The sequence below is a fragment of the Telopea speciosissima genome, chromosome 2, assembly GCF_018873765.1.
Source record: "Telopea speciosissima isolate NSW1024214 ecotype Mountain lineage chromosome 2, Tspe_v1, whole genome shotgun sequence".
Taxonomy (NCBI): Eukaryota; Viridiplantae; Streptophyta; class Magnoliopsida; order Proteales; family Proteaceae; genus Telopea; species Telopea speciosissima.
The window spans coordinates 74,525,185-74,551,522 of NC_057917.1; the positions used below are offsets into that span (position 1 = coordinate 74,525,185).

A 26,338-nucleotide genomic window follows, 5' to 3' on the forward strand; every position below is an offset into this window, starting at 1 on the left:
CTTTTAACACGGGGAGAGGATCCCCACTCTGCTAAACTGGTGATACCCATTACCATGGTAAAGTGGCAAAAAGAAGCAGGTTGGGTTTGGGTCAGATTGATAAATTTTAAACTAAATGGAGCCTGATCACAACCCAACCCAGCTCATTTTGGCTCAAAATTGAGTCTGATTTGAACACGAAGTTAAACCCCACCCCCCACCCCCCCCCAAAAAAAAAAAAAAACCCTTACAAAAGGACAAAGGGAGAAGGAAAGAGGATGAAAACTGTGAAATTTTTAAGGAAAGTTTCCCACATCCACGTAAGCCACAGAGGGGTACCAACCAACCAACTGCTTCTTCCCACAACTACTTTGTCAGGTATTACATTAAGGTCTCCTTTCATTTCTTCATTAATTTAGGTCCACTGGCTAGCATCTGTACGTGCACAAATAAATCTAAACAAGGCTGTTGCCCTGCTGGGCACCTGGGTTTGAAGCAGAAATGCATCCCATAGCATCTTAAAACAGCCAGAGGCTTACTGCATGATAATTTTGGGTTCATACAGTGTTTCAGGGGATGCCTGGTCACCGTTTGGGAAACCCAGGACAAGTTCCCCTATCATTCCCATTTATGACACTTGTAATGCCATACCGAATCCCAGATGCTCGAGAGAAGGCACGAAAACACCTGAAGGTTGGCACCTGCTTCCACAATTAAAAAATGTGTTTAATAACATAGGTCCTCAGACTCAAAAATCTCCACATTCCCCCCCCCCCCAACATACAAAAATAGAAGAATGAAAAGGAGGAAATATTACACTCAAATTTCAGTTTATATAGGTCCTCAGACTCAAATTTCAGTTTATATACTAGTTTCTCAGCCAGCATATGCAACAAAAAGAGAAAAACGGAAGAGCTGCAATGCAAAATCTGTACAGACTCATGTCTCATTAAATACAATGATACCAAGTAAAGGACAACACAAAAATAGGGTCTGTTAAACAGCCTCTATACAATTCTGTAAACAGGCCCTTGGATCAACCCTACAACTTCAATTGCCATACACATGAACCCATATAAACATGTATTTGTATTTGAGATACCTAAGCCAATCCCAACCCCAGACAACAAGACCTAAAAGAAAACAAGACAGAAAAGGGAAGGACCGAAATCATGCACAAACTGGCGAGCAATGCATTTGGTAGCAAAAAGACTTGACCTTATTCTCTTCCAATCTTTAGATATTAAATTCACTAAGCACTTCAAAAATATGCTCCCTCCACATCTTCGTCCAAAGATTTCTTGTGAAATGCTCTGGGTACATCAGAAGTGGGCAATGCCTATAATACATTATCTTCAAATTACCTCTCCCCAATTTTATACACAATTTATCTTCGCAAGAGCAAGAACTCATCCATCGTCTCATAGAGCAAACAGCAGCCAGCTTCCAATAGACAGTATCAACTCTTACTTGGTTACTCACCCATATTTCCTTTTGTAGGGCTCTCTGGTGAATCTCCCAAGTAAGACCCATCTGGCTGACGGATACGGATATTCATAGTGTTGGACGGAAAAGGTTCCTGTATGATCTACACATGAACGTGCAATTTCTTGTCAGTGAATGCTTGGCTTCATACTAAGATCTCATGATAGATGGATTGCTAAATAAAGAATAATCAATGAAAGATCAAAGAGAAGAAGTTCAGAGATGACACAGATGAAGGACAGTTCCACTACTCCACGGGTTTAAAGTAACAATTTGAAAATTATGAAATTATTGTGTAAAGCAATATGGCAGGCATACAATTCTTCACAATCAAACCCTCTTTGATTACCTGATCACCCTCAGTGCCTTCAGAATGGAATAAAATTGGGCGACACCGTTTATCCTCATTCATCAAGCTAGAATTCTGGAAGTGGGTAACAAGTGCTGCTTTGCCCTGAATTCGAGCATAGGCCAACGAAGCAACTTTCTCACTGTTGAACTTCTCCCATTTCTTCCCATTGAATGCCTGCACAATCATCATTAGATAAGCTTAGTTGACTGACTACCCAAGTTTCAACCGCACAAATCTTTCCAGTGCCTTGAGATGTCATATTCATCAGTTTGGCAGGTGAGATAGAAGAATTGTGGCTTGTTAATATTAAACTGAAATATAACAATCCTTTCTCTCAAAAAAGACCACGTGGTTTTTCATACAGTACATATTATGCTCCCATCTTTACATAAAACTGAAAAAGAGAGGAAATAAAAAATAGAGCACTTCTCAAGACTAAATGCAAATGGAACCTGATAAAAGGGGATAATGTGAGAAGGAGACACCATATTGATGAATGCATAGCCTACATTGCATTTGTTCTGCACCCACAAATGGCCATAATTGTCAGTCACAACTCAACCTGAGGAAAATTACAAAATACCTCTTCATTGGTCCCCACAGAATTACCTTAAAATCAATAGGCAAGTAGAGGAAATCATAGGTACCACGGTGATGTTCATCAATAGCAGCAAGCAACATCTTCGAGGTGTACCTGGTACATAAACAAAAATCAGTCAACACCTGATGCCACAAAATACAAGGTTCACTAACAATTCAGTGAGCAACAGAAATAATTCTTACTTATTTGGGATATTTTTTATCATTAAAGTAGTACGAGTATCTTCCCCACTAATAATCTTATCCAAGTCGAGCTGGTACTGCTTCTTGCTGTCTATCTGGTTTCCATTACTTTCAAGCCGCCGACTCCGCCCACGATCACCTAAGCCCTCAATGCCAGGGGCACCTGGACCTGGATATGGACCACCAGCAAGGAACATGGGACCCATCCTAGGTGAGGACATCATCCTAAAATTGGGGGAACCATTGTCAGATATGTTTCCTGACATGCCAACTCCAGCATTCACACGACCAACCATGTTCATCATAAATCCCCCTTCATTCCGGCTTAAACCCATTCCCCCAAATGAAACTGGACTCATGAAGGATGTTTCCGGAGATTCTGGAAAATATCCATGATGCCTCTCGATAGGAACACCAGATGGGGCAGACCCAACATGATGATGGTGATGATGTGACGAACTAACAAAGGAGCCATGTCGACTAGAGTATAAAAAGCCCGGACCCTGCCCATTAGATGCATATGGATGTCCCATTGGTGGGGTCGGCCAGGCAGAAGAATTGGTGTGCTCTGAGTACGGAGTAGGACTGCCCCAGAGAAACTGTGGGCCAGACAATGTTCCAATACCAGATGCATTAGAGGTTGAAGGACCAAAAGAAGCATTCCCAGGATTTGGGCTCAAGTTTGGCTCCGGAAATGGATGAGAATGCTGATAGGCAGCTCCATGGGGTGCGCTGGCACTGTTGAATACTTGGTCAACATGGGCAACCCTTCCTTGATCCTTCCCAATAGGTGCTATCTTCATAGAATTTGATCCAAGAGGAGGTAAAATTGAAGCTAAGCCAGACAAATGGTTGCTTGTCATAGGACTAATGCTTCCCAAACTTGTGGATTGTCCCAGAGTTTGCAAAGGGCCATGCTCAACCGGGCTGCTGAGCTGGGCCCAATTACCTGTCATGAATGGAGCAAGGAACTTAGCCTCTAGTAAACTCCCAATAACAAGAACAAAAACAGAAAGTCACACCAAAATACAACTAATATAATTAAGGCAAAGGATCCAGAAAGGGACTACCTGGAGGAGAATTGGCTAGTGGTGAACCTACTTGATGCCTGAAACTCCTAGTTTCATCTTGTTCCAGTTCTTGACTCAGTTGTTGCATCAAGCTGAACGTAGAGGGCATAAAGACATAAGCATTAAAGACAAACAATAAACGAGGAGAATAAACTCATCACCCATAGACTAGAACAAGTGAGACAATCAAAGAAGTATGCATGAGGACTAGTTGGTTGGATATTAAGAAATTTGGGAAAAAAGAAAGACAATGGCAGACAATAACAAAAGTACAAGATATGAACTGCAATCATGAGAGTTCAAATTGTACAAATGCAATACTCTACCAGAAATTCATGCAAGAAGAGACGGATTTTGTAAGGAGGCTATTCAAACAGAAAGCAACTACGTGAAGAGAACAATAGTTAGGCAAAAGAAATAAAAATATTGGACACAAAATTAACAAGGAATAAGGACAAGTGATCATACACAGGCAACATGTTAAAAACTTTTAATACATTTCACAAGATGAGTGGACGACATAACCAAGCGAATGAACAACTTTACCTAAACTATATGCAGGACCTGATGACACAAAAGATAAGTATGTTAGTTTTCAGTCAACTGGGCAGGGTTTGTATTAATTAGAAATTTAGAACTACAGGCACACCCCACCCACAAAACTAAGGTCAAACTAGTTTAACTTCTCAAACATTCAAGCCCCTCCCCCCAAGCCACCATCTACTGTTTCACACTTTGTCCCTTTAGCAGGAGACAAAAACCACTTTGGATGTCTACCTTGATGGCAAGAATATAGCGCATCTGGGACGATCATAGTAGAGTTTCGGATGCTAATCATTCTACTCAACAAAACATACATAATAATATTGTCACATTAGAGACACTTCACAAGCACAAGGAACAACTTTCATGGGTTAAACATGGACTCTTCACAGCCAGAGTCTGATAAACAAATCATCAGCCCTTAAGCTGCAGATGTAAAAGCACCACCCCCACCCCCTTGAGGAAGCCATCCAATTCAATTTGAGTGATTGTTCTTTGGAAAATCTGGGAGATATTAGCATTTAGTACATTACTTTTTGTGGCTACAATTTGGCACACCTTACTTGGGGTATCCGCTCATCACAGTATTTTGACAAGGGGGCAAGCATCTGTGACTAGCCAGTGGACTAGACAATATTAGGTCCCATGCAGATGCATATATATAGATAGATAGATAGATAGATAGATTGATAGATAGAGAGAGAGATTCAGTGTGTTTCTTACACTTCCTTTTTTTCAAATTTAGTTAGTTTCAACCTAAATCAGCAGGATCATGAGTGGCTTGATATTCCAAATCCTAAATCACTGGATTCAAGTGTCACATCAATTTCAAATGCCATAATTCCCAATTTGTGCTATATTATTATTTATATATTTATTTTGATATACATGCTGTTCCAAACCAAAACTCTACAATAAACGACAGAGTCTCCGCATATCTTCGGCCCAGAAAATAATCGGATCCATTTCCTGCCCAGTCCATTTTCCCAAGTCCCTCTAATAGGGGGGAGACCCCACCTGGTCAGGGGGGTAGGGTGGTCATTTCCGCTGCCCCTATTAGAGGAACTTAGGGTGGAGCAGATAATGATCCCTTCGGCCCTAGTTCTGACTTTAAGCACTTCTTTCCAGCCATCTTTTAAGCCCTGAACTTATTTTCCATTAGTATAAATGTCTCAAAAGGAACTAAGGAAGTTGACCAAACAAACTCTCATAATAATTATTCATATAAAAGCCGTGTTGATGGTAACAGAGTTTAATAGGTGGAAAAAATAAGCAAATATGAAAACTTTAAGCAAGTATAGTTTTGAATAAGCCATAACTATGATAAAGGAGAGAAGGAATCAAATTATACGCACTTTCGACGTGCTCCCCCAGGACGACTAGGTTCGAGCTTTATACGTTTGCCGGCTATGTCACTCCTATTTAATGACCTAAGAGCTGCTTCTGCTGCTCTGACATCATAAAATTCAATAAACTTATGGTGCCGTTTATGTGGTGTCTCCCTGATCTGTATTTGTTGCAACAAGGAAACATCACAGCATAAAAATATCACAAAAATGCTTCAAAACAAACATCAAATATAAGAAAGTACACACTGCCGGTAGTACACACACTCTCTCCTCCCTGACCATGAGGCCCCACCTATACGAATCATGAGGCACTCCTTCCCGTGCACCCATTGTCTTGGCATAGGAGATGCCAGGGAAATTATGAGAAAATTGATATTAACAAAGTAGGTAACAAACTACACACCTCTTTAACCTCCCCATAAGCTCCAAATATTTGACGGAGATCATCATTTGACACAGATGGATCCAAATTAAAGACCACAAGAGTTCCTTGATTAATATCCTTATCTGATGGGTTATCCTGGAATGGAACAAGAAATAGATGAAATGGTCAGTCAACAAAGTTGGTATCTGGTACGGAAGTGGCCAAGATTTTGTTTCAAACCTTTGGAATTGAAAAATGAATGTCAAGTTTTCTCCGACGCAATGGCTTATTTTGCAAAGCACGCATGGCAGTCCGAGCAGCTCGAATATCATAGTAAGATATCATTACGAAACCCCTGTGTTTGCATGCAGTGTAAAGGGTCCTGATAGCACCATATTGCTACAAAAGGAAACATCATGTTTTCAAAACCAAACTTGCACAACAAAAATAAATATAACCCACCATGCGAAAACACACAGAAATGCATTAGAAGACAAAGTTGAGCTTGTTCAAAAACCATGGCAGATCTTCAACATCAGGTAAACGACTCATTCAGAAAGGACATTAGATGCATGCAAAGTTATATGAAGAACAATACTTTGGGGTATAAATGGTTAGCTTAGATCAAAATGAGAACTTCAAAACCCTAGAGGTAGATATTGAACAGTGGGCTGTTGAAAACTCAGCCGCACAAAGAGGTAACATGAAGAAAATGGCAAATGAGATGGCAAGAGTAGGATAAAAGATGTATAAACAACAACCCTTTTCATCAAAATATAGGTACTAGGACCCTCAAGATTCCTACAGTAGACAAATTCTCTGCTAACCATAAATTCCATTATTGTTTAGCCAGTAGTTAAACTTATAAGAATGTCTTTGATGTAGCCAAGAGAATCATTGGTCAACACATACTCCAGCACAAACTTCACCATATGCATTGTTATGTTAATTGTTAAGTCCAATTCCCAATCAACATTTAAAACCTAAAGAGCAAGTATAGAGATCATGAGGGCAGTGAATGAGATTTCAAAGCCAGAAAAGGCAATGTTCAAATACTAACAATTTAACACAAGGTGTTTACATAACCTATAAGGTCTAGTGGTTGACAGAGTACTACCGTCAGTATAAGCTTTGATACCAGCAGAAATATGAACAAACTTCAAAGTATAAAGACAAACTGACCGATACTTATTTTTGGCTTAAAATCTAAACATATGTAAAGAAAAATAAAAGAAAAGAAACATTCAGTTGACACGAACTGAGAGAATAACAAATCAGGAAACATCAGGAGCGGTTATGGTTAAAGAATCACATTATGTTACTTCTAGTAGTGGAAATCTGAGCCCTACATGTTAAAAAAAATGCAAACAGCATGCCATAAATGACATGTTCAACTATACTCTGTAATAGCTGTGATGGTTCCTTCCTCCATGGATCAAAAACATCATATTTGTGTCTTGGTATGCATGGTCTTCAAAGTTAATACATAGCAAACTGTTTTATGAGAAGCATTTCAAACTAATATTTTTTCTTTTTTTGGGATTATATACTCATGGGCATTGAATCTCAGTTTCTCCTACCAGGTCATCTTTGCAAGAGTGAAATCCAAGTCACTGGTACTGAATGCAAAAGGAGAATACCACTGCCCATCCAATCCATATAGGTCACCGGTCGACGTGGCCAGCAGCATTTTGCCAGTGCCTGAACATTTTTAAGAGGCTGCCAACAAAAAGTGATGGCCCCATGCACACCCAAACAACAGTGACTCGAGCAGGGCCCAAATACACTTAATACCAAAGATAGAACACCCTACAACCAAAGAACACAACTCAAGCTTCTTACCATGTTTAGAAATATAAATATTTCTTCTTTTTCCTTTTTTCCCCTTTCTTTTGAAGGAGAGGGAGGGAAGGGTTAGGGATTGGGGATTGGGGGTTGGAGCCACCCAATTTCTTGACATGTCCCCTGATGGCAACACAATAGAAGGGTTTGACAGATACTATATTCAAAACACATCTATTAATAATAGTAGTTACCAGAGATCAGTTATACATACTAAAAAAATATACTCGGAATGAAAGCTTGGTAAGGGTATATGGTGGCTCCCAATTCCAGGATTAATTTCTATTACTTAACTAGGCAGAATGAGAAGAACAAGAAAAAAGAGACTTTCGAATGGTCCCACCTAAAGTCTAAATCGGTAAGTAATGAGGCCTGTGGATGACAAACCTTCATTGGGAGCAAGGACCAAAGCTATAGAATGGACATGGATTATACTTTCCAGTTCTATGGATGATGTTATAAACCTCAAAACTTCACTTGGCAATGAATAAGGATGTTACAAAAATTTGATGAGACCAGGAACTCTAAGAGTGCTGGACAGAATCAAAGCATAAGCCAATAAGATTTATAGTTACTTCTAACAACTAACAACAGCCAAAGTATATGTGGAAATACATATTCCCATAAGTAAAACCTATGTTTAGTGTGTTCCACATCAAATGTGGTGGAGGGCCGGTAGCGAATTGGAAGAAATTTGAGATGAAACTCGGAATTGCAGAGAGGAAGGGGAAATCACATAAGAAGAGTGCACTCGCACAAAGCCCGCAGGCTACTCAAACCTAACTCAACTATTCCATTTTATTCAATTTATTCAATGATGGGGAATTACACCATATACAAAGAGAAATAAAAGACTCCTAAAAATAAAGACTAACTCTCTAACTAGGAAACCTAATTCAAAAAAAGGAAACTAAGAACAATTGGGAAACCAAATACCCTACGTAGCTAACTTCTAAAATAAACTAAAAGACATTATTTCCCCAAATAACATAAATTCCTAAAATCCTAGGAGATCCAAAAACTCAAATGGACCCTATTCATCTTCGTCTGGATACCCAACTGGGTTTGGGTCGGTCCAAGGTAGTGTATCTACATAAATTCCCCCCAGTGTTGAAAAACTCGTCCACGAGTTTTGTAAAACAAGAGAATTAGCACCATTTGATCGGCATCCACAAATATCAACTTTGATTAGGCGATGATCCAGCGCATGTCATGATCAACCATCAAGATCTTCTGATGGTCGTTAGCAAACGACGTCTCTTCGATGGGAATCTGATCGTGAAATTTCACAACTGAACTCGGATAGTCTATCAATCCTTCAACTGCAATCTTGACTGGATCGTTCACTTTAGCTTGATCGTCACATTCGATGGCCATCTCTGATCTGCTTTCTGAAGATTCTATCATGTTTGAAACCTCATCATAGAAACTGTTATTATTATTGGCAAGCCCCCGACAACCTGTCTTTAAATCAAGAAGCCATGTATCGAGATTACAAAGTTTTGTTTGCAATTTACGGAACCCATCTCTAATCGAATGGAGTAAATCGTATTGATCAACCTCCTTGATATAGTTGGATTATTAACAATGGCAAAATTGTAATTTATTGGACTGCAAACTACAGAGAAGAAAAGAAGGCTAGTGTAACATTTGGGGGGAAGGGGTAAACTTGGAAGAAAAGAAAAGAAAGACAAAATAGAATAAGAATAGAAGGGAGGAGGCAATTCTGGAAAGAAAAGAAAAGAATAGAAAGTAACTAACGAATAAGTGGGAGAGGGAGAGTTAATTCTGGAAATATAGAAAAAATAGGTTATATTAGAATAAGGGAGAAAAAGGGTTAAATCTGAAAAGAAATAAGACACAAGGTAACTAAGACGTAAGGGAGGGAGGAGGGACAAACTTGGAACAATACAAAAATATAGCAGAAAAGGAGATAAAAGAGGAAGGCAGGGGTATTTTGGGAAATTAAAGAAAACAAACAAGAAATAAACTGAAGTTGTGAGTGGGGTGGGTAGGTACCGTGGTCGACTTGGAAAACCAGCAGGGTTTTGAGTTCGCAGAGTTCTTCACGAAGGAGATCTCAGCTCGACAGGAGTGAGAGACGTGTTGGGCTCGGTTTCCTCACCGACGAACTCCTATTTTGTCTGCAACAGGTATGATTTTTCTTTTTGGGCCGTCTCACACTCTCTCTTCTCTTCTCACCTCTCTTTTTTTTTAGTTGGTTGTTGATGATGAAACCCTAAAGCGAGGGAAAGGGAAAATCGATCGAAACTGCTTGGAAAAAAATAGGAGACATTGGGAAGAGTGGTCTGTGCTAGACGCCGAGAGGGTTTTTCTGTGGGAACGAAGGATGGTGCTGGTTTAGTCAGGCGGTGGGTTGGATTTAATAAGAGGGTGGAATCGAAGAGGGAAGGGTTTGGGGTTTCAGCAGTAGCCGTGGGTTGGGAAAAGCCTTTCGACTCTTTTTTTTTTTTGGGATGATGTGATCGCTGTCACAGCGAGAAAAACAAAAGGAGGTGGAGTATTTTTGCATAAGTCGGAAGAGAAGATTAGGTTGCTGTGGAAGTTGATGGGAAGAGGGTTATAGGGCAAAGGAAAGGGATCATACCGAGGGAGGGGAAGGCGATGGATCCTTCAGCTCTGATACCAAATTAGTGGAGGGCTGGTTGGGAGTGGGAAGAAATCTGAGATGAAACTCAGAATTGCAGGGAGGAAGGGGAAATAGCATAAGAAGAGGGGGGGCGAAGAGTGCAGTCGCACATAGCCCATAGGCTACTCAAACCATAACTCAACTACTCCATTCTATTCAATCCATTCAACGATGGGGAATTACACCATATATTGTAGCCAACTCGGGTTTAGACCCGAGGCCCATACTCGCGCCCACTTGGGGCAGCTGTGGACCAAGGGGGCCCACTAGGGTTAGAGTGTGAGTAGAGGGGGCCACCTTGTGGTCCCCAACTAATATAAAAGGGAAGGAAAAAGGGGCTGTGATCATATTTTGATCGTAGCCGCCTCTTCTCTTGTCTCTCAACTTCTCTCCCTCACTTCCTCCATCTCTCTTTCTCCCATTGAGTGTGAGTGTGTTCCCTAGGAGGCTTCCATCATTGCCTCTGGTCTTGGTGCGTGAAGTATTGGTTTTGATCGATTGCCTATCGGGATTCCTATGACGGAGTGTACGTGAATCGTCGCGAAGCCTGTGAGGCTGTGACTTTAGATTTCGTGCAGATCGACGCGTAGAGCAACCGGATCCTTTCCGCTGCGTGAGAAACATCAACGAGGTAAAACTCTAACCCTTATTGTATCCATTTAACATTGGTATCAGAGCCTGTTGTTGGTTGTGCTGCGCATCGCCGCGCATCGTCGCAAATCGCCGCGCCTCGTCGTGCTTGGCCGCAGCCATGCCATGCTTGACCTTAAAACCCGTGAGACCATTAGCATTTTTTTTTTCTTTCTGGTTCGACTGGAGATAGATGACAACCACTGTGTCGTTACTTGGGTCATGGGGGTATTCCGTGGATGGCCAAGCAATGTGACCTACGCGGCCACTGGCTGTTGCTCCCTCTGAAGCGCACGGCCTTGTGGTCGTTGTTAATGCTTCCTTCCCTACGTAGCTAACTTTCTAACTAGGAAACTAATAACAATTGAGAAACCAAATACCCTACATAGCTAACTTCTAAAATAAACTAAAAGACATTATTCCCCCAAATAACATAAATTCCTAAAATCCTAGGAGATCCAAAAACTCAAACCGGACCTGGTTCATCTTCCTCTGGATACCCAACTGGGTTCGGGTAGGTCCAAGGTACTGTATCTGCATCAAAATGATTGACAGAGTTCTTCAGGAACTGCTTTCTTTTTATTAGGAAGGTTACAACCATTAACCCAAGCAGCATTCCATTCTCAAGTTGGCTGTGACATTCGCCAATAAGATCTCCTTTTAATTGAATTGAATGAAGAAGGGTTCTTTTATAAAACAATAGTAGACGGGTAGTACTAATATAATAATAACAATAATAATATAGTAATAAAAAACCCACACCCTCAGTGTGGGGATGCTTTTTCCACGCCTTCTCACATCCCTGATATATATATATAATAAGCAGAGGACGAAGAAGAAGAAGAAGAAGAATAAAGCTTCTTAGCTGAACCATAGAGATATCAAGTTTAATTTCCTCTCCTTCAAAAGTTAACAAAAGATAATTCCAACAATAAAAACATAATTAAGTAGAGCCAACAAAAAACTAAACAGTCATCAATTAATAATGAGTAGTTGTATGAATCAGAAATTGCCAAAATCAAGCTGAGATTAGATTTCGCTAACCTCAAAGAGAGCTCTCAATTCTGAATCCTCAACATTACTGTTGATGTTCCGCACAAATAATGTTCTGGAAGGATGTTCCCCATATGGGTGCTCCCCAGCAACTGCTCCAACGCCATTTGGAATACCATACTGACTGCTCCCATTAACAGAAACACCATCAGATAAGATTAACTTTGACATACTCGCAGTGATGCTCTCCTGAGGATCAAAGTCCATTTCCATACCCCCTCCGCTGCCAAAAAGATCATACTCATCCAAATCCTCTAGTTGAATAGGCAGGCCACTTACGTCAAAATCATCCATGATACCAGCCAAAAGTTCATCCTCGTCATCAGGAAGAAGGTTACCAATTGCATTTGGTCCATCATCTTCCAGAGAATCCTTTCCTTCAACATCTTCATGTAGGTTATGTAAGGTAGATGATGCATCCTCTACAGATTGTCCACTGTGCTCCAAGTCGGAGAAGTTCACTGCAATTTCAGAAAAAAAAAATGAAAAGAAAATTATTCCCTGAGTGATAATTTTCTACAGAATCTAGAAATAACAGCTGTGCCTACACTTTTCATGTGGAAGAACAGGTAATGAGCTTGAGAAAAGGCTGGCATCACTTGATGCATGATATGCATCAGCTCCAGATGGAATCCTCCATGCACCACTTCCAACTTTTCGTGAAATTTTAACTGATGGAATCTTGGAAGGACCTGCAACAACAAAATTTATTGAGAAATAGACGCCACAGTATAAATATAGCCATACAGCATTAATTATCTAACATCAATAGAGGAAGATGTGAAGAACGACAGCAGATACCTGAGACTGAATTATCACTAAAATGCTCCATTTGATCGCCTTCTACAAAAAGTAAAGAAACAAAAGACACAGAAGACCACCATATCATGAGATTCTTCACTACGAAGAGAAAAATGCCAAGCAATTTAGTAAGCAGTATACAATGCGAACAGTTCTAAAGTCAAAAAAAACCAACAACACTATTCTGATTGTGAAAATAGCAGGCATTTACCAACTCAGAAGCTAATGAACTTAAATATTAGTCCAACAGTACCAAATATAAATTCAAAAGCTGATGATATATTGTGAACCCCCATAAATTTATCATTAAAATGCCAATTGATCAACTTACGCTAGACAATTTGGTCAACGGGAAGCATGCCAAACAGGTAGCTCAGTAAGAACTCAAGAGCTGGCCAAAACAGAGTCCTCACCTAAATCCTAAAAGTTATATTTACAAGATACAGATAAATCTCTAATGAAGAACGAAACTCCAAATCTTAGCAGAATTTGAAGCAGTTAACGGTTCCCCGGGAGGTGGGAATGAATGTCAACAAGAAGAATTACCAGATGGGCAATTCCCCTAACGATACATGCCATAATGTACGACAGCAAATAAACAAATCTTCAGTGAATCGTCCCCTTGAAAACAGGCACCCAGCATATAATAAAACAGAACCACATGGAATAGTTGAATAGCATTAATAGAAAAAATACTGTAATAAAATCTCTTCTGTCGTTAGTACAGTTACAGTCCATAGATGAAATCATCAAAGTAACTCCAAATGCCCCAATATCGGCTAACAATTAAGAACCCACCGATTTCATCAATAATTGAGCTTCAGCAAACAGAGTACAACCCCAAAACTTAAATGAAAACAAAAAAAGAACTACCCTTTTCACAAGCTACGTTCAGCCGATGTCAACAAAAATATCCCATTCCATGATCGATCAAATCTTGAATAACTCGAGAGGATAACAAATGGCCAACAGAAAAGGAAAACAGTTGAAGAAGAAATCACCGCTTACCGAAACAAATCATTCGTCAACGAACCCTAGAACATGCATGCAGGACAGAGGAGGTCCAAAATATAGTTGTAAGAAGAAAGAGCCCTAAAATTCAGTTAAAACGGAGCCTGAATTCGTTGAAGCAACTCCATTGTAGGTGCGATCTTTGAGATGTCGTAAAGAAAATCCTGTCCTAAACGTATGTTACGTAAGGAAAGAGATATTTGTTTCTTCTACTCCTCTACTTCCTCTTCTCTCGCCGGGAATACATAAAGACAGAAAAAGCTGATTGGATGAGATTATTAGAGTGAAGGAGCAGAAAAATTATTGACAGAAGAAGAAGCTCTGCACAAGCACACTCTCTCCCCTCTCTCTCTCTCTCTCTCTCTCTCTATATATTCTGCTATTTTTGAATCAGGTTTGGCGTCCGTTGACACAACCTTCCTTTCTGCTCTGAAACTCTATCAATTTGGGATAATGAGATTTACGGACAAAACTTCTAATTGGATAATTTTAAAATCTATCAATTTGATCTCTGTTTTCCCCTAAATTACCATATTGCCATTATAAGTAATTCGTTTGCAGGCTATGCAATAGTAAATGTCTTGGGCTTTTCTTGGGATTTGAGTTTTTAATAAACTTTTACCAAAAAAAAAAAGAGTTTTTGATAAACATCATTAACCAATAATAGAATAACACGTGTACCACATTGCCATGTATATCTAAACCACACAACCTATCAAATGTGAACGCATAAGGTAACCCATTAGCCGATTTGGAAATATCAAAGGCATCTGCTTGGCTCCAGCAAAAAGGAAAAAAGTTGCTCTCCTGGTGCTGATTCAATAATGGGAAGAACAAGCTGCCCAGTTGCGTTGCTCCTGCACCATCGTAGGGACCAATGAGGGCTCATGTTTTAGCATCGGGAGATTTTTCATTTTTTATGAGGTGGATCGATTATTTCAAGGGGATTGTGTCTAGGCACAAGTTGTACACGACCAAGCAACGTGCCACTCTGCCTATGTGGGGAATCTCTCATGCCACGCTAATCACGACTTAGGAATTGGTTTCGTTAATGGAGACTCATATTGTCACAAAGGAAATAGTCTCAGCGATATGAGAAGGCGTGGAAAGCATCCACAATATCGGTGTAGAGATTTTTTTATTTTAACCACTAACCAATAACCACTCACATTTAAAACAAAAAAAACAAAAAAATTCTTACAAAAAATAAGTTTTACATATAAGAAAATATATTATGAGATTGATATTTTCATTACCAAAATTGTCATTATTTATTAATGATCGATTTATCTTAGATGTAGGTAAAATTGTCCTAACGACAGATTCAATGTAACCAACCGTGATTAGAGAGACGATACTGAACATGATTTGCATGCTTCTTTGAGAAATTTACAGTCAAACAGGCCCCTCCACCACTTTTAATAGAAAGTACAAAATTTTGTAGCGTCATTATTATAATCCTAGACAAAAGTGGCTAATATAATTTGGTGGGTCTAATCAAACAGGAATCTAGACTAAAAATGTGTAAATTTAACATTGTAACCCATCTCTTTGCCCAGAGATGCCCATAATTATTCCTAAGAATGGTATAGATTCACACAAGTAACATTTCTGAAGGTTTCTTGATGCCTAGTCTACATTCAGTGATTTCTCAATTGAAAGAGGAATCTTGCCTTCCTTTAGTATATCTATGGTTAGCTATCTCAATCAAGCAAAAACACATGGACCCATGTTAACCATTTTGCTTTCAAATGGATCCCACAACATTGAAATTGTTTATTTATGAATCCATACAATGATTATTTTTTAAGTTGATCATTAAAATCCAATTTGGCTTTTCAAAAATTGATTTATTCATTTTCTTTTCATTATGAAAAAAGGTTTCCTACTAAACTAAGGTTCCATTGCATTGTGGATAAAGTTTTTGGGGTGCCCTAAGTGAAAGAGATATTTTCTTCATCCAACATGTTAACGAATGTCCAAGATATCTTTCTTGAGTTCAATTGAAAGGTCACATCTTGTAGATTAATAGGTTCTCTCTTCACACTGGGTGAAAAAAAACCCAGTATCCGCAACAATTTAGATAATTCATCTAAGATAGGTTTTCAAATTCTGGAATTGGATCGATCAATTCGGATAAGAAAACTAGGGTTAAAACAATAAAATATTTATTCCAAGCCCAATCCAAATTGAAATCTGCCAATACATTAGATCCTGACCGTAATTTAAACTTGATCTTAGACTTTTTCCAGGATAGCAATTGTTCCAATGTCTCAATGAGCTAGAGAAGTATGTTGTGGAAGTCATTCCAACTACCACCTTTAGAAGGTGCTTTAGTCCTAGTCACGGAAACTCATGGAATGGAGACAAGTGGAAAGCCCTTATTATTTTACGATAAGAGATTGAGTTCCCTGTCCAGCTGCATAGTGTATGTTAGCACATATCATCTATCTGTATCTCCCCAGTTACGATAGAGGATAGATATATCATTTCATAGGAGATATGAGAGAGATAGACACAGGGAGATGCTAGTGTACACTATGTAGTCTGGCAATCGTTATTTTTCTCTAATGAAAAATAAACAGTCAATCAAGAAATTTTCCCACAGTACAAGAAAAGTACAGGCATCAATGGCTGTAAATATCTGCCCCCTACACATGGTCAATAATACCTCTATGTTGTTTTCTGATACCCTCATAACACCATCCAAAGACCTCAGTCAAGAGATTCTCCCTCGTCTAAGGCTGAAGGAACTACTATCCCCAACAGTCAATTTCAACCTTTCAATTCAAATTCCACATATCACATTTGTGTTATCCAAACAAACCCTTCATCTACAATGAGTGGCATTTTGGTAAGTTTATGGCAACTAGAAAAATATAAAAAGCTACTTGTAAAGCTACACAACTGAAAAGTTCAAAAGAAAATTGAGAACCAATGATGGATATTCCTTCCTTCCATCATAAACCTTAGATTACTTGTAAAGAAAATTTACAAGTTAATACAATAAAAAAAAATTAATGATATTCTTGAAGGCTGATTGAAATCAACCATTTATAAATCTTTACACCTTTTCTTCTACACTATATCAACCTTCTTGTTTTCAAAAAGCAATACTTTCAAAAAGTGATTTAAGTATAATATATATATAATATTTTTTTGTCATCTTGTCTCTCAATCCAAGCTTCTTTTCCTTCCAAGTCCATATTCCTAAACCAAATGTAGAGTATTCATAAAAAACAGAACTCTAATATAATATTACAATTAATTTCATCATTTAATTAAATATATAAATATCATCGATAGTGACACCCACAATTTCGACACCAAAGCATTTTCCGGTCAAATGGAAAATTGTACACCGTACGTATAATATATTGATCATCTTGTCTCTCAGTCCAAGTTTCTTTGCCTTCCAAGACCATATTCTTTAATTGAATGCCGTGTCCATTCAAAAAAACTAATACAATATGACAATTTAATGATTAAAAATTTAATTTAACAATGATATACGAAATTTTGATACCAATGCCTGGTCCAACCGGGTTCAAAGAAAACCGGGTTATTCATCTATTATGGTCAGAGTTACTGTCATCAAGTTGGAAGTGATTCGTGGTACAATTCCTCATAAGCACTCATTGGTTCTGATTCTTTGGACCATGATCTATGTGACCAATTGAAACCCAAGAAATGGATGACTTTGCTTATAGACACCCATTAACAGATCTGATTCTTTTGGTCCATAATCTATGGGGCCAATTTAATGCCCGAATATTCCTTGACCAAAATGCCTAACACACGCAAAAAAGAGAACCAAAAGCAAATAAATGTCACGCATTAATTCTAGTCCTCTACTTTTGGGCCCAAAAAAAAAAAACAAAAGTACGTAAAGTCGTAAAAGATCACGTAGGAGGGTTATAATCGTAATATTGAGAACATCCAGGGCTATTTAACCTCGTAGGGACACACTATTCAAGTTGAGAAGCCCTAGAATTATTGCCTCGGCATTAACGATTATACTCTCCGTCTCTGACAATTTATTGGCTTATCGTGATTCGATGTCCCGACCGACGCCGTCTCCCATATGTACAAAGGATTCGATGGGTGCAAGTGTATTTTCTGATTCTTATCTGACCGTTGATTAGGAAATTTCTCAATTTTGTTTTTCCGATTAATCAGGCACATGTCAAAAATTAAGGAAAATAAAATAGAATATTTTAAATAAGAGTGGTGTTAAGGTCAAGTGGAAATGGATGACGTCATGTTACGTGTCGAAGATTGATTTGGCGATGGACCTTTCGTTTTGTCGTTTCTGAACAGTGGGGTTTATTTATTAGAAAATGAATAAAAGGGACTTTTTACAAACAAAAAGTTAAAAAAACAACACGCTTGCGCCTAGAGTAGACACAAACTAATGGCTCTGTGTGCGGAAAGACGGTTCAGCCCTCAGTGAAATAAAAAATCGTATTTAAGCCAATGCTTATGTCCGTATTTTCATTGGCTTAGTATTCTCTTGCCAAAAAAAATTTTAAAATACCATATTAACCATCTTATAGGAATCTTTGTCGCTTGGGACAATGTAAATAAAATTAGGAAATAATAGTTAGTGGGTGTATATTGTAGTAACCAAAGAGGTGGGTGAAGCAATTTCTTTTGATTGTCTCTTGTTTTATTCTTAAAAATTCTTTAAATTAGGGTTTAAACAGAGTTCATAAGGTTTAATTAGTCCCTTGATTGGTTATAAGGTCTCGCATGTATCTTGCAATTTTGTCCCATGTTTGGTGAATTTAGCCATCCTCTTTTTTTGTACATTTTCTTTCTCATGGTTAGATTTCTCGAAGTCGTTTCGTTTGATAAAATTTTCATATTTAAATAGGAAAAAAAAGAGAGTTTTCAATAAATTTTTGTTGTGTCGCTCTAAAAGTTATCATTGTCATGTACATTTTTTAAATACATACATAAAAAATGTGTTATAATTAAAAAAAATAAAATTTCTATATCTATTTCATCACCAACTTTAGTTGCAACAAGATTTTTATATATTAAATTATTTTAATCCTAAATGCCTAACATTCTTTGCATGAATCCTGATGGAGTCTTTCTTAACCGTTATACTTTTGTGGCATGTTTTGCAAATTGGATTGTTCGATGCAACGAGTTCAATATGGAGTTATTCACCCCAATAAGATGCTTGTTTTTTTAGCATAATCTTTAAAGAATTTTCATTAAAAAAATATCTCTTGAAAACTAATTAATAATTAAATAAATAAAACAATTCTAAAATGGCTAAAGTTCATTAGATAGTCCACCATTTGAGCCATTTGGATTAATTTTAAGTCTTTTTGGATTAGTCATGACAAATTTCAAAGTCTAACTCAATTAAACCACGTCTCATGTAAATGTCCATGCATCCTCTTTTTTTATTTTTGTCATGCAAATATGCCTATGCACCTTCTATGTGTTCTTAGACTTTCAAAACTTTTATTTTGTCGTCAATAGCCCCTTGCTTTAGTGGCTGTCAACATCACATAATACGCATGGGTCTTGGGTTCACGACTCTCACTAGGGAGACTTTGGTGTGGCTACGGTGCAACAACTTTCACATGTGAAAGACTTTGGAACTAAAACACCGTCCTTATTTTTCTCTTGCTAGTCTCACCACAACCAACTCCACCACCACTACCATCTCCTTCCCACCCCCCACCACTCTCTCTATTAAATAAATATTGAGAATTTATTCTTAGAAATTAAATTACCAAATGAATTTCTTATTCTTGAAATAATTTAATTGATAGTGTCAGATCATAAAGAGGAGCTGTGCAACCCCATTCATCAAAAATATTGAGCGTGTGCCCAAATCATTGTTTGATGTCCAATTTGATTTTTTGAAACCATAGTTTAAGCAGGATTAAAAAAACTAAATTAGACCACCACCTGGAATGGGCCCTTGATTAATTGCCTTGCTAATCCAAAAAGTGGAAGATGGTGGTCCCCATGAGCTAAAAAAATTTCAAAAACGTACAAGATTTTTAACCCTTTGGTAGTGAAAGAGGATATAATACTCTACAATCCATATTAATTAATACAACTTATTTTTTCTTAACTACAACCACAAATTTTGTCCTTAGTATAATATATTTCAACATTGTCCATTATCCTAAATATTCCCTTAAAAAGGTTACTATCGACCTTTTTGATTTGTCTTGCCTAATCTAAATTGGTATTGAGATCTAAAATTAGTTATATCGTAGTATTACTCAACATGGCAAACCAAGCCCGACCGGATAAGAGAAGGTTTGGTTTTTCGTTTTTTTTTTTTTTTTTTTAAATATAAAAAAGTATGGAAAAGAAACTAAGGATGTCAATTTAGGATGAGCATCGAAAAACCAGATCAGAACTGGTTTGTCGGGAATCAAAACTGGTCCATCTATTAACTTAGTGGTGTATTACTGAATCTAACTTTTGGAACCGATTAGCTTATTAGTCATGGCTAGTTCTGGTCTGATTCTCCCAATGGTTCTAAAATTAATAAACTAGTTAAGAATAGTTAGAGCATGAACCGCTAAACCTGATATACATTGTACAAAAACCCTGGAGTTGGAATTTTTTTATATTAGAGCTTCAGATATAATAGTGACAGTTACGATTGAGTGTAGGTTTTAGGGAGACCCAATAAGTTATGGAGTGTTGTTGATTCGTTGAGAACATGATCTAGCGGTTGCAAAGACAAGATCCACCTCCAACATATTGAGACCACAATGCAGTTGTCACCGTGGTTCAATGAATCAATATCGGATCGATCGTATCAGTAGAGACTGATATCGATTCTTGACCAATACGATACTGATTTAGGGGTATTGACTAAGGGTTAAAACATAAATACAACTAATTTTTACTGAAATTTAGGGGTAAATCGTCAGATTCGGATTGATACGGGCCAATCCGTATCGGTATCATATGGATATCGGCCGAGATCGAGATCGATTACTAAAAGCCTGGGTGTCCACCCATCCTTCTGATCTAACAACCAATACCACCCAAGAAAATTGGGGCAAATATTTAGGTTTTTATATGATTAGTACGGAGGTTTGACATTTGATATTTTTTCGACCATGATACATATGTCTTGCACATTTTATATGCTGCATTTAATGTCACAAGTCGGTAGGGCATTAAAAGTCAAAGTAAATTCCAAATTAAGTGATGTAATCCAAATTATTAGCATCTTGCTGGTAAGATGTACATCTCACCAGTGAGATACGAAAGAAACTTTTTTCAGAAGCTAAACACCTCTGAACACTGTCACACAAAGGCTTCAATTCAGGTAAACATGAATACCTCTACATCAAATCAAAAGCATCAACTTATTACACACTGGTCAGCCCTTGGAGCCACCAAACATCTAATATCACCCAGGAAAATTGGGGGCCAGCATTTAGGTTTTTATATGATTAGTACAGAGGTTTAAGATTTGATTTTTTTTGGCCATGGTATGCCTCATACATTTTCTATGGGACATTTGATGTCATAAGTCGGTAGGGCATTAAAAATCAAAGTAAATTCCTAATTAAGTGATGTAGTTCAAATTATTAACATCTCGCTAGTAAAATATACATCTCACCGACGAGAGACAAAATAAAATTTTTTTAAAAGGAAACACCTCCGAACACTGTCACACAAAAGCTTTAATTCAGGTAGATATGAATTATTCTTCATCAAAACAAAAGCATCAACTTATTACACACTAGTCAGCTCTTGAAGACCCCAAACATCCAATGCCACCTAGGAAAATTGGGTCCAACATTTTGGTTTTTATATGATTAGTACAGAAGTTCATGACTTAGTATTTTTTCGACCATGGTATGCCTCGTACATTTTATATTGGACATTAAATGTCATAAGTCGATAGGGCATTAAAAGTCAAAGTACATTCTAAATTAAGTGATGAGTTCAAATTATTAGCATCACGCCAGTAAGATATAAATCTCACCGGCGAGATACGAAATAAATTTTTTTTAGTTGGCAAGCATCTCCGAACACTGTTACACAAAATCTTCAATTCAGGTAGACATTAATACCTCTTCATCAAATCAAAAGCATCAACTTATTGCACACTGGTCAGCCCCTGGAGCCCCAAACATCTATTGCCACCCGAAAAAATTGGTGTCAGTATTTAGGTTTTTATATGATTAGTACGGAGGTTTGAGACTTGGTATTTTTTTCGGTCATGGTATGCCTCATATATTTTATATGAGATATTTGATGTCATAAGTCGGTAGGACATTAAAAGTCAAAGTAAATTCCAAATTAAGAAATGTAGTTCAAATTATTAGCATCTCGCCGATAAGATGTACAACTCGTCGGTGAGATACGAAAGATCTTTTTTGTAAAAGAAAACACCTCTGAACACTGTCACACAAAGGATTCAATTCAGGTAGACATGAATACCTCTTTATCAAATAAAAAACATTAGCTTATTGCAAACTGCTCAGCCCGTAGAGCCCCCAAACATCCAATGCCACACAGGAAAATTAGGCCAACATTTAGGTTTTTATATGATTAATGCGGAGGTTTAAGACTTGGTATTTTTTCGGCCTTGGTATGCCTCGTACATTTTCTATGGGACATTTGATGTCATAAGTCGGTAGGACATTAAAATTTAAAATAAATTTTTAATTAAGTGATGTAGTTCAAATTATTAGCATCTCACCGGTAGGATGTACATCTCTCCGACGATATACGAAAGATATTTTTTTTAGAAGGAAACACCTCTGAACACTATCACACAAAAGCTTCAATTCAGGTAGACATGAATACCTCTTCATCAAATTAAAAGCATCAACTTATTGCACAGTGGTCAATCCCTAAAGGCCCCAAACAACCAATGCCACATAGAAAAATTAGGTCCAACATTTAGGTTTTTATATAATTAGTACAGAAGTTTGAGACTTGGTATTTTTTCAGCCTTTGTATGCCCCGTATATTTTATATGGGACATTAAATATCATAAGTCGGTAGGGCATTAAAAGTCAAAGTAAATTCCAAATTAAGTAATGTAGTTCAAATTAATAGCATCTCGCCGGTAAGATGTAAATCTCACCGGTGAAATATGAAAGAAATTTTTTTTTGTTGACAAGCATCTCCGAACACTGTCACACAAATGCTTCAATTCAGGGAGACATGAATACCTCTTCATCAAATAAAAAACATTAACTTATGGCACAATGGTCACCCCTGGAGCCCCCAAACATCCAATACCACTCAGAAAAATTGGGGCCAGTATTTAGGTTTTTATATGATTAGTACGGAGGTTTGAGACTTGGTATTTTTTTTACCATGGTTTATATGCCTCGTACATTTTATATGTTATATTTAATGTCACAAGTCGGTAGGGCATTAAAAATCAAAGTAAATTTCAAATTAAGTTATGTAGTCCAAATTATTAGCATCTCGCCAATAAGATGTACATCTCACCGGCGAGATACGAAAAATATTTTTTTTAAAAGAAAACACTTTTGAACACTATCACACAAAAACTTCAATTCAGGTAGACATGAATACCTCTTCATCAAATCAAAAGCATCAGCTTATTGCATACTGGTCAGCACTTGCAGCCCCGACACATCCCATGCCACCCAAGAAAATTGGGACCAACATTTAGGTTTTTATATGATTAATACGAAGGTTTGAGACTTGGTATTTATTCGACCATGGTTTATATGCCTCGTACATTTTATATGAAACATTTAATGTCACAAGTCGATAGGGCATTAAAAGTCAAAGTAATTCCAAATTAAGTTATGTAGTCCAAATTATTAGCATCTCGCCAATAAAATGTATATCTCACCGGTGAGATACGAACGTAATTTTTTTTAGAAGCCAAACACCTCTGAATACAGTCATACAAAGGCTTCAATTTAGGTAGACATAAATACATCTTTATCAAACCAAAAGCATCAACTTATTGCACATTGATCACTCTTTGGAGTCCCCAAACATCCAATGTCACCCAGGAAAATCGGGGTCAGCATTTAGGTTTTTGTATGAATAGTTTAGAGGTTTGAGACTTGGTATTTTTTCGGCCATGGTATGTCTCGTTCATTTTATATGGACATATGATGACACAAATTGGTAGGGCATTAAAAGTCAAAGTAAATTCCAAATTAAGTGATGTAGTTCAAATTATTAGTATCTCGCCGATAAGATGTACATCTCACTGGCAAGATACGAAAGATATTTTTTTTAGAATGAAACACCTCCGAACACTGTCACACAAAAACTTCAATTCAGGTAGACATGAATACCTATTCATCAAATCAAAAGCATCAACTTATTGTACACTGGTCAGCCCCTGGAGCCCCTAAACATCCAATACCACCTAGGAAAATTGCGGCCAGCACTTAGTTTTTTATATGATTAGTACGGAGGTTTGAGACTTTGTATTTTTTCGACCATTGTATGCTTCGTATATTTTATATGAGATATTTAATGTCATAAGTCAATACGACATTAAAAGTCAAAGTAAATTTCAAATTAAGTGATGTAGTTCAAATTATTAGTATCTCGCCGGTAAGATGTACATATCACCGGCGAGATACGAAATAAATTTTTTTTTTTAAGAAAACACCCACGAACACTGTCAAACAAAGGTTTCACTTCAGGTAGACATGAATATCTCTTCATCAAATAAAAAGCATCAATTTATTTCACACTAGTTAGCCCCTAGAGCCCCCAAACATCCAATGCCACCAGAGAAAATTTGGGCCAGCATTTAGGTTTTTATATGATTAGTACGGAGGTTTGAGACTTGGTATTTTTTCGGCCATGGTATGCCTCGTACATTTTGTATGGGACATTTGATGTCATAGGTCGGTAGCGCATTAAAAGTGAAAATAAATTCCAAATTAAGTGATGTAGTTCAAATTATTAGCATCTCGTCGGTAAGATGTACATCTCACCGGCGAGATACGAAAGAAATTTATTTTAGCAGCCAAACACTTCTGAACACTGTCACACAAAGGCTTCAATTCAAGTAGACATGAATACATTTTATCAAATAAAAACATTAACTTATTGCACATTGGTCAGCTCTAGAAGCCCCCAAACACCCAATGTTACCTAGGAAAATTGGGGCCAGCATTTAGGTTTTTATATGATTAGTATGGAGGTTTGAGACATGGTATTTTTTTTACCATGGTATGTCTCGTACATTTTCTATGGGACATTTGACGTCATAAGTCGGTAGGGGATTAAAAGTAAAAATAAATTCCAAATTAAGTGATGTAATTCAAATTATTAGCATCTCACCGGTAAGATGTACATCTCACCGGCGATATACGAAAGATATTTATTTTAGAGGTCAAACACCTCTAAACATAATCACACAAAGGCTTCAATTTAGGTAGACATGAATACATCTTCATCAAATAAAAAACATCAACTTATTGCACACTGGTCAGCCCTTGGAGCCCCTAAACATCAAATGTCACCCAGGAAAATTGGGGCCAGCATTTAGGTTTTTATATGATTAGTACGGAGGTTTGAGACTTGGTATTTTTTTGGCCATGGTATGCCTCATACATTTTATATGGGACATTTGATATCACAAGTTAGTAGGGCATTAAAAGTCAAAGTAAATTATAAATTAAGTGATGTAGTTCAAATTATTAGCATCTCGTCGGTAAGATGTACATTTCACCGGCGAGATACCAAAGATATTTTTTTTATAAGGAAACACGAGGAACACTGTGCAATAAGGTTTTTATATGATTAGTACGAAACCCCTAAACATCCAATACCACTTAAACATCCAGTACCACCTAGGAAAATTGTGGCCAGCACTTAAGTATTTATATGATTAGTACGGAGATTTGAGACTTTGTATGTTTTTTGACCATTGTATGCCTCGTATATTTTATACGGGATATTTAATGTCATAATTCGGTAGGGCATTAATAGTCAAAGTAAATTTAAAATTAAGTGATGTAGTTCAAATTATTAGCATCTAGTCGGTAAGATGTACATCTCACCTGCGAGATACGAATGATTTTTTTTTTTTAAGAAAACACTTGCGATTAGTGTCAAACAAAGGTTTCAATTCAGGTAGACATGAATACCTCTTCATCAAACAAAAAATAGTAACTTATTTCACACTAGTTAGCCCCTAGAGCCCCCAAACATCCAATGTCATCCGGGAAAATTTGGGCCAACATTTAGGTTTTTATATGATTAGTACCGAGGTTTGAGCTTTGGTATTTTTTCGGCCATGGTATGTCTCGTACATTTTTTATGGGACATTTGATGTCATAAGTCGGTAGGGCATTAAAAATAAAAATAAATTCCAAATTAAGTGATGTAGTTCAAATTATTAGCATCTCATCGGTAAGCTGTACATCTCACCGACGATATACGAACGAATTTTATTTT

At 37.4% G+C, this 26,338-nt stretch overlaps 1 protein-coding gene and 1 long non-coding RNA gene across 3 annotated transcripts; one reads left to right on the plus strand and one right to left on the minus strand.

The window, feature by feature from the left end:
* Positions 1-887: 887 nt before the first annotated feature.
* LOC122652695 (protein MEI2-like 2) lies at positions 888-14,327 on the minus strand. Of its 2 annotated transcripts, none has more exons than XM_043846512.1 (13): positions 13,910-14,327; positions 12,902-12,943; positions 12,649-12,792; positions 12,092-12,561; positions 6,166-6,324; positions 5,965-6,081; positions 5,568-5,719; positions 3,670-3,761; positions 2,600-3,548; positions 2,426-2,510; positions 2,269-2,337; positions 1,814-1,990; positions 888-1,558 (listed from the first exon to the last, which is right to left on the minus strand). In XM_043846512.1, the coding sequence occupies exons 1-13, from the start codon at positions 13,920-13,922 to the stop codon at positions 1,454-1,456; spliced, it is 2,574 nt and encodes an 857-aa protein (XP_043702447.1). In that variant the 5' UTR covers positions 13,923-14,327; the 3' UTR covers positions 888-1,453. The 2 variants fall into 2 exon arrangements, with proteins under 2 accessions (XP_043702447.1, XP_043702446.1); XM_043846511.1 differs by having other exon boundaries at positions 888-1,567; positions 13,910-14,322.
* Positions 1,464-19,674, plus strand: LOC122652698. The gene is made up of 3 exons (XR_006331632.1): positions 1,464-1,595; positions 9,860-9,861; positions 19,657-19,674. It is a non-coding gene; the product is annotated as an uncharacterized LOC122652698 (long non-coding RNA).
* Positions 19,675-26,338: the final 6,664 nt, after the last annotated feature.

Coding starts and splice junctions, on each gene's coding strand:
- LOC122652695 (XM_043846511.1), bottom strand. Junction 12,562..12,648: donor TGTTCTTCCACATGAAAAGT/GTAGGCACAGCT, acceptor CTGAAATTGCAG/TGAACTTCTCCGACTTGGAG. Junction 2,511..2,599: donor ATAAAAAATATCCCAAATAA/GTAAGAATTATT, acceptor TTTATGTACCAG/GTACACCTCGAAGATGTTGC.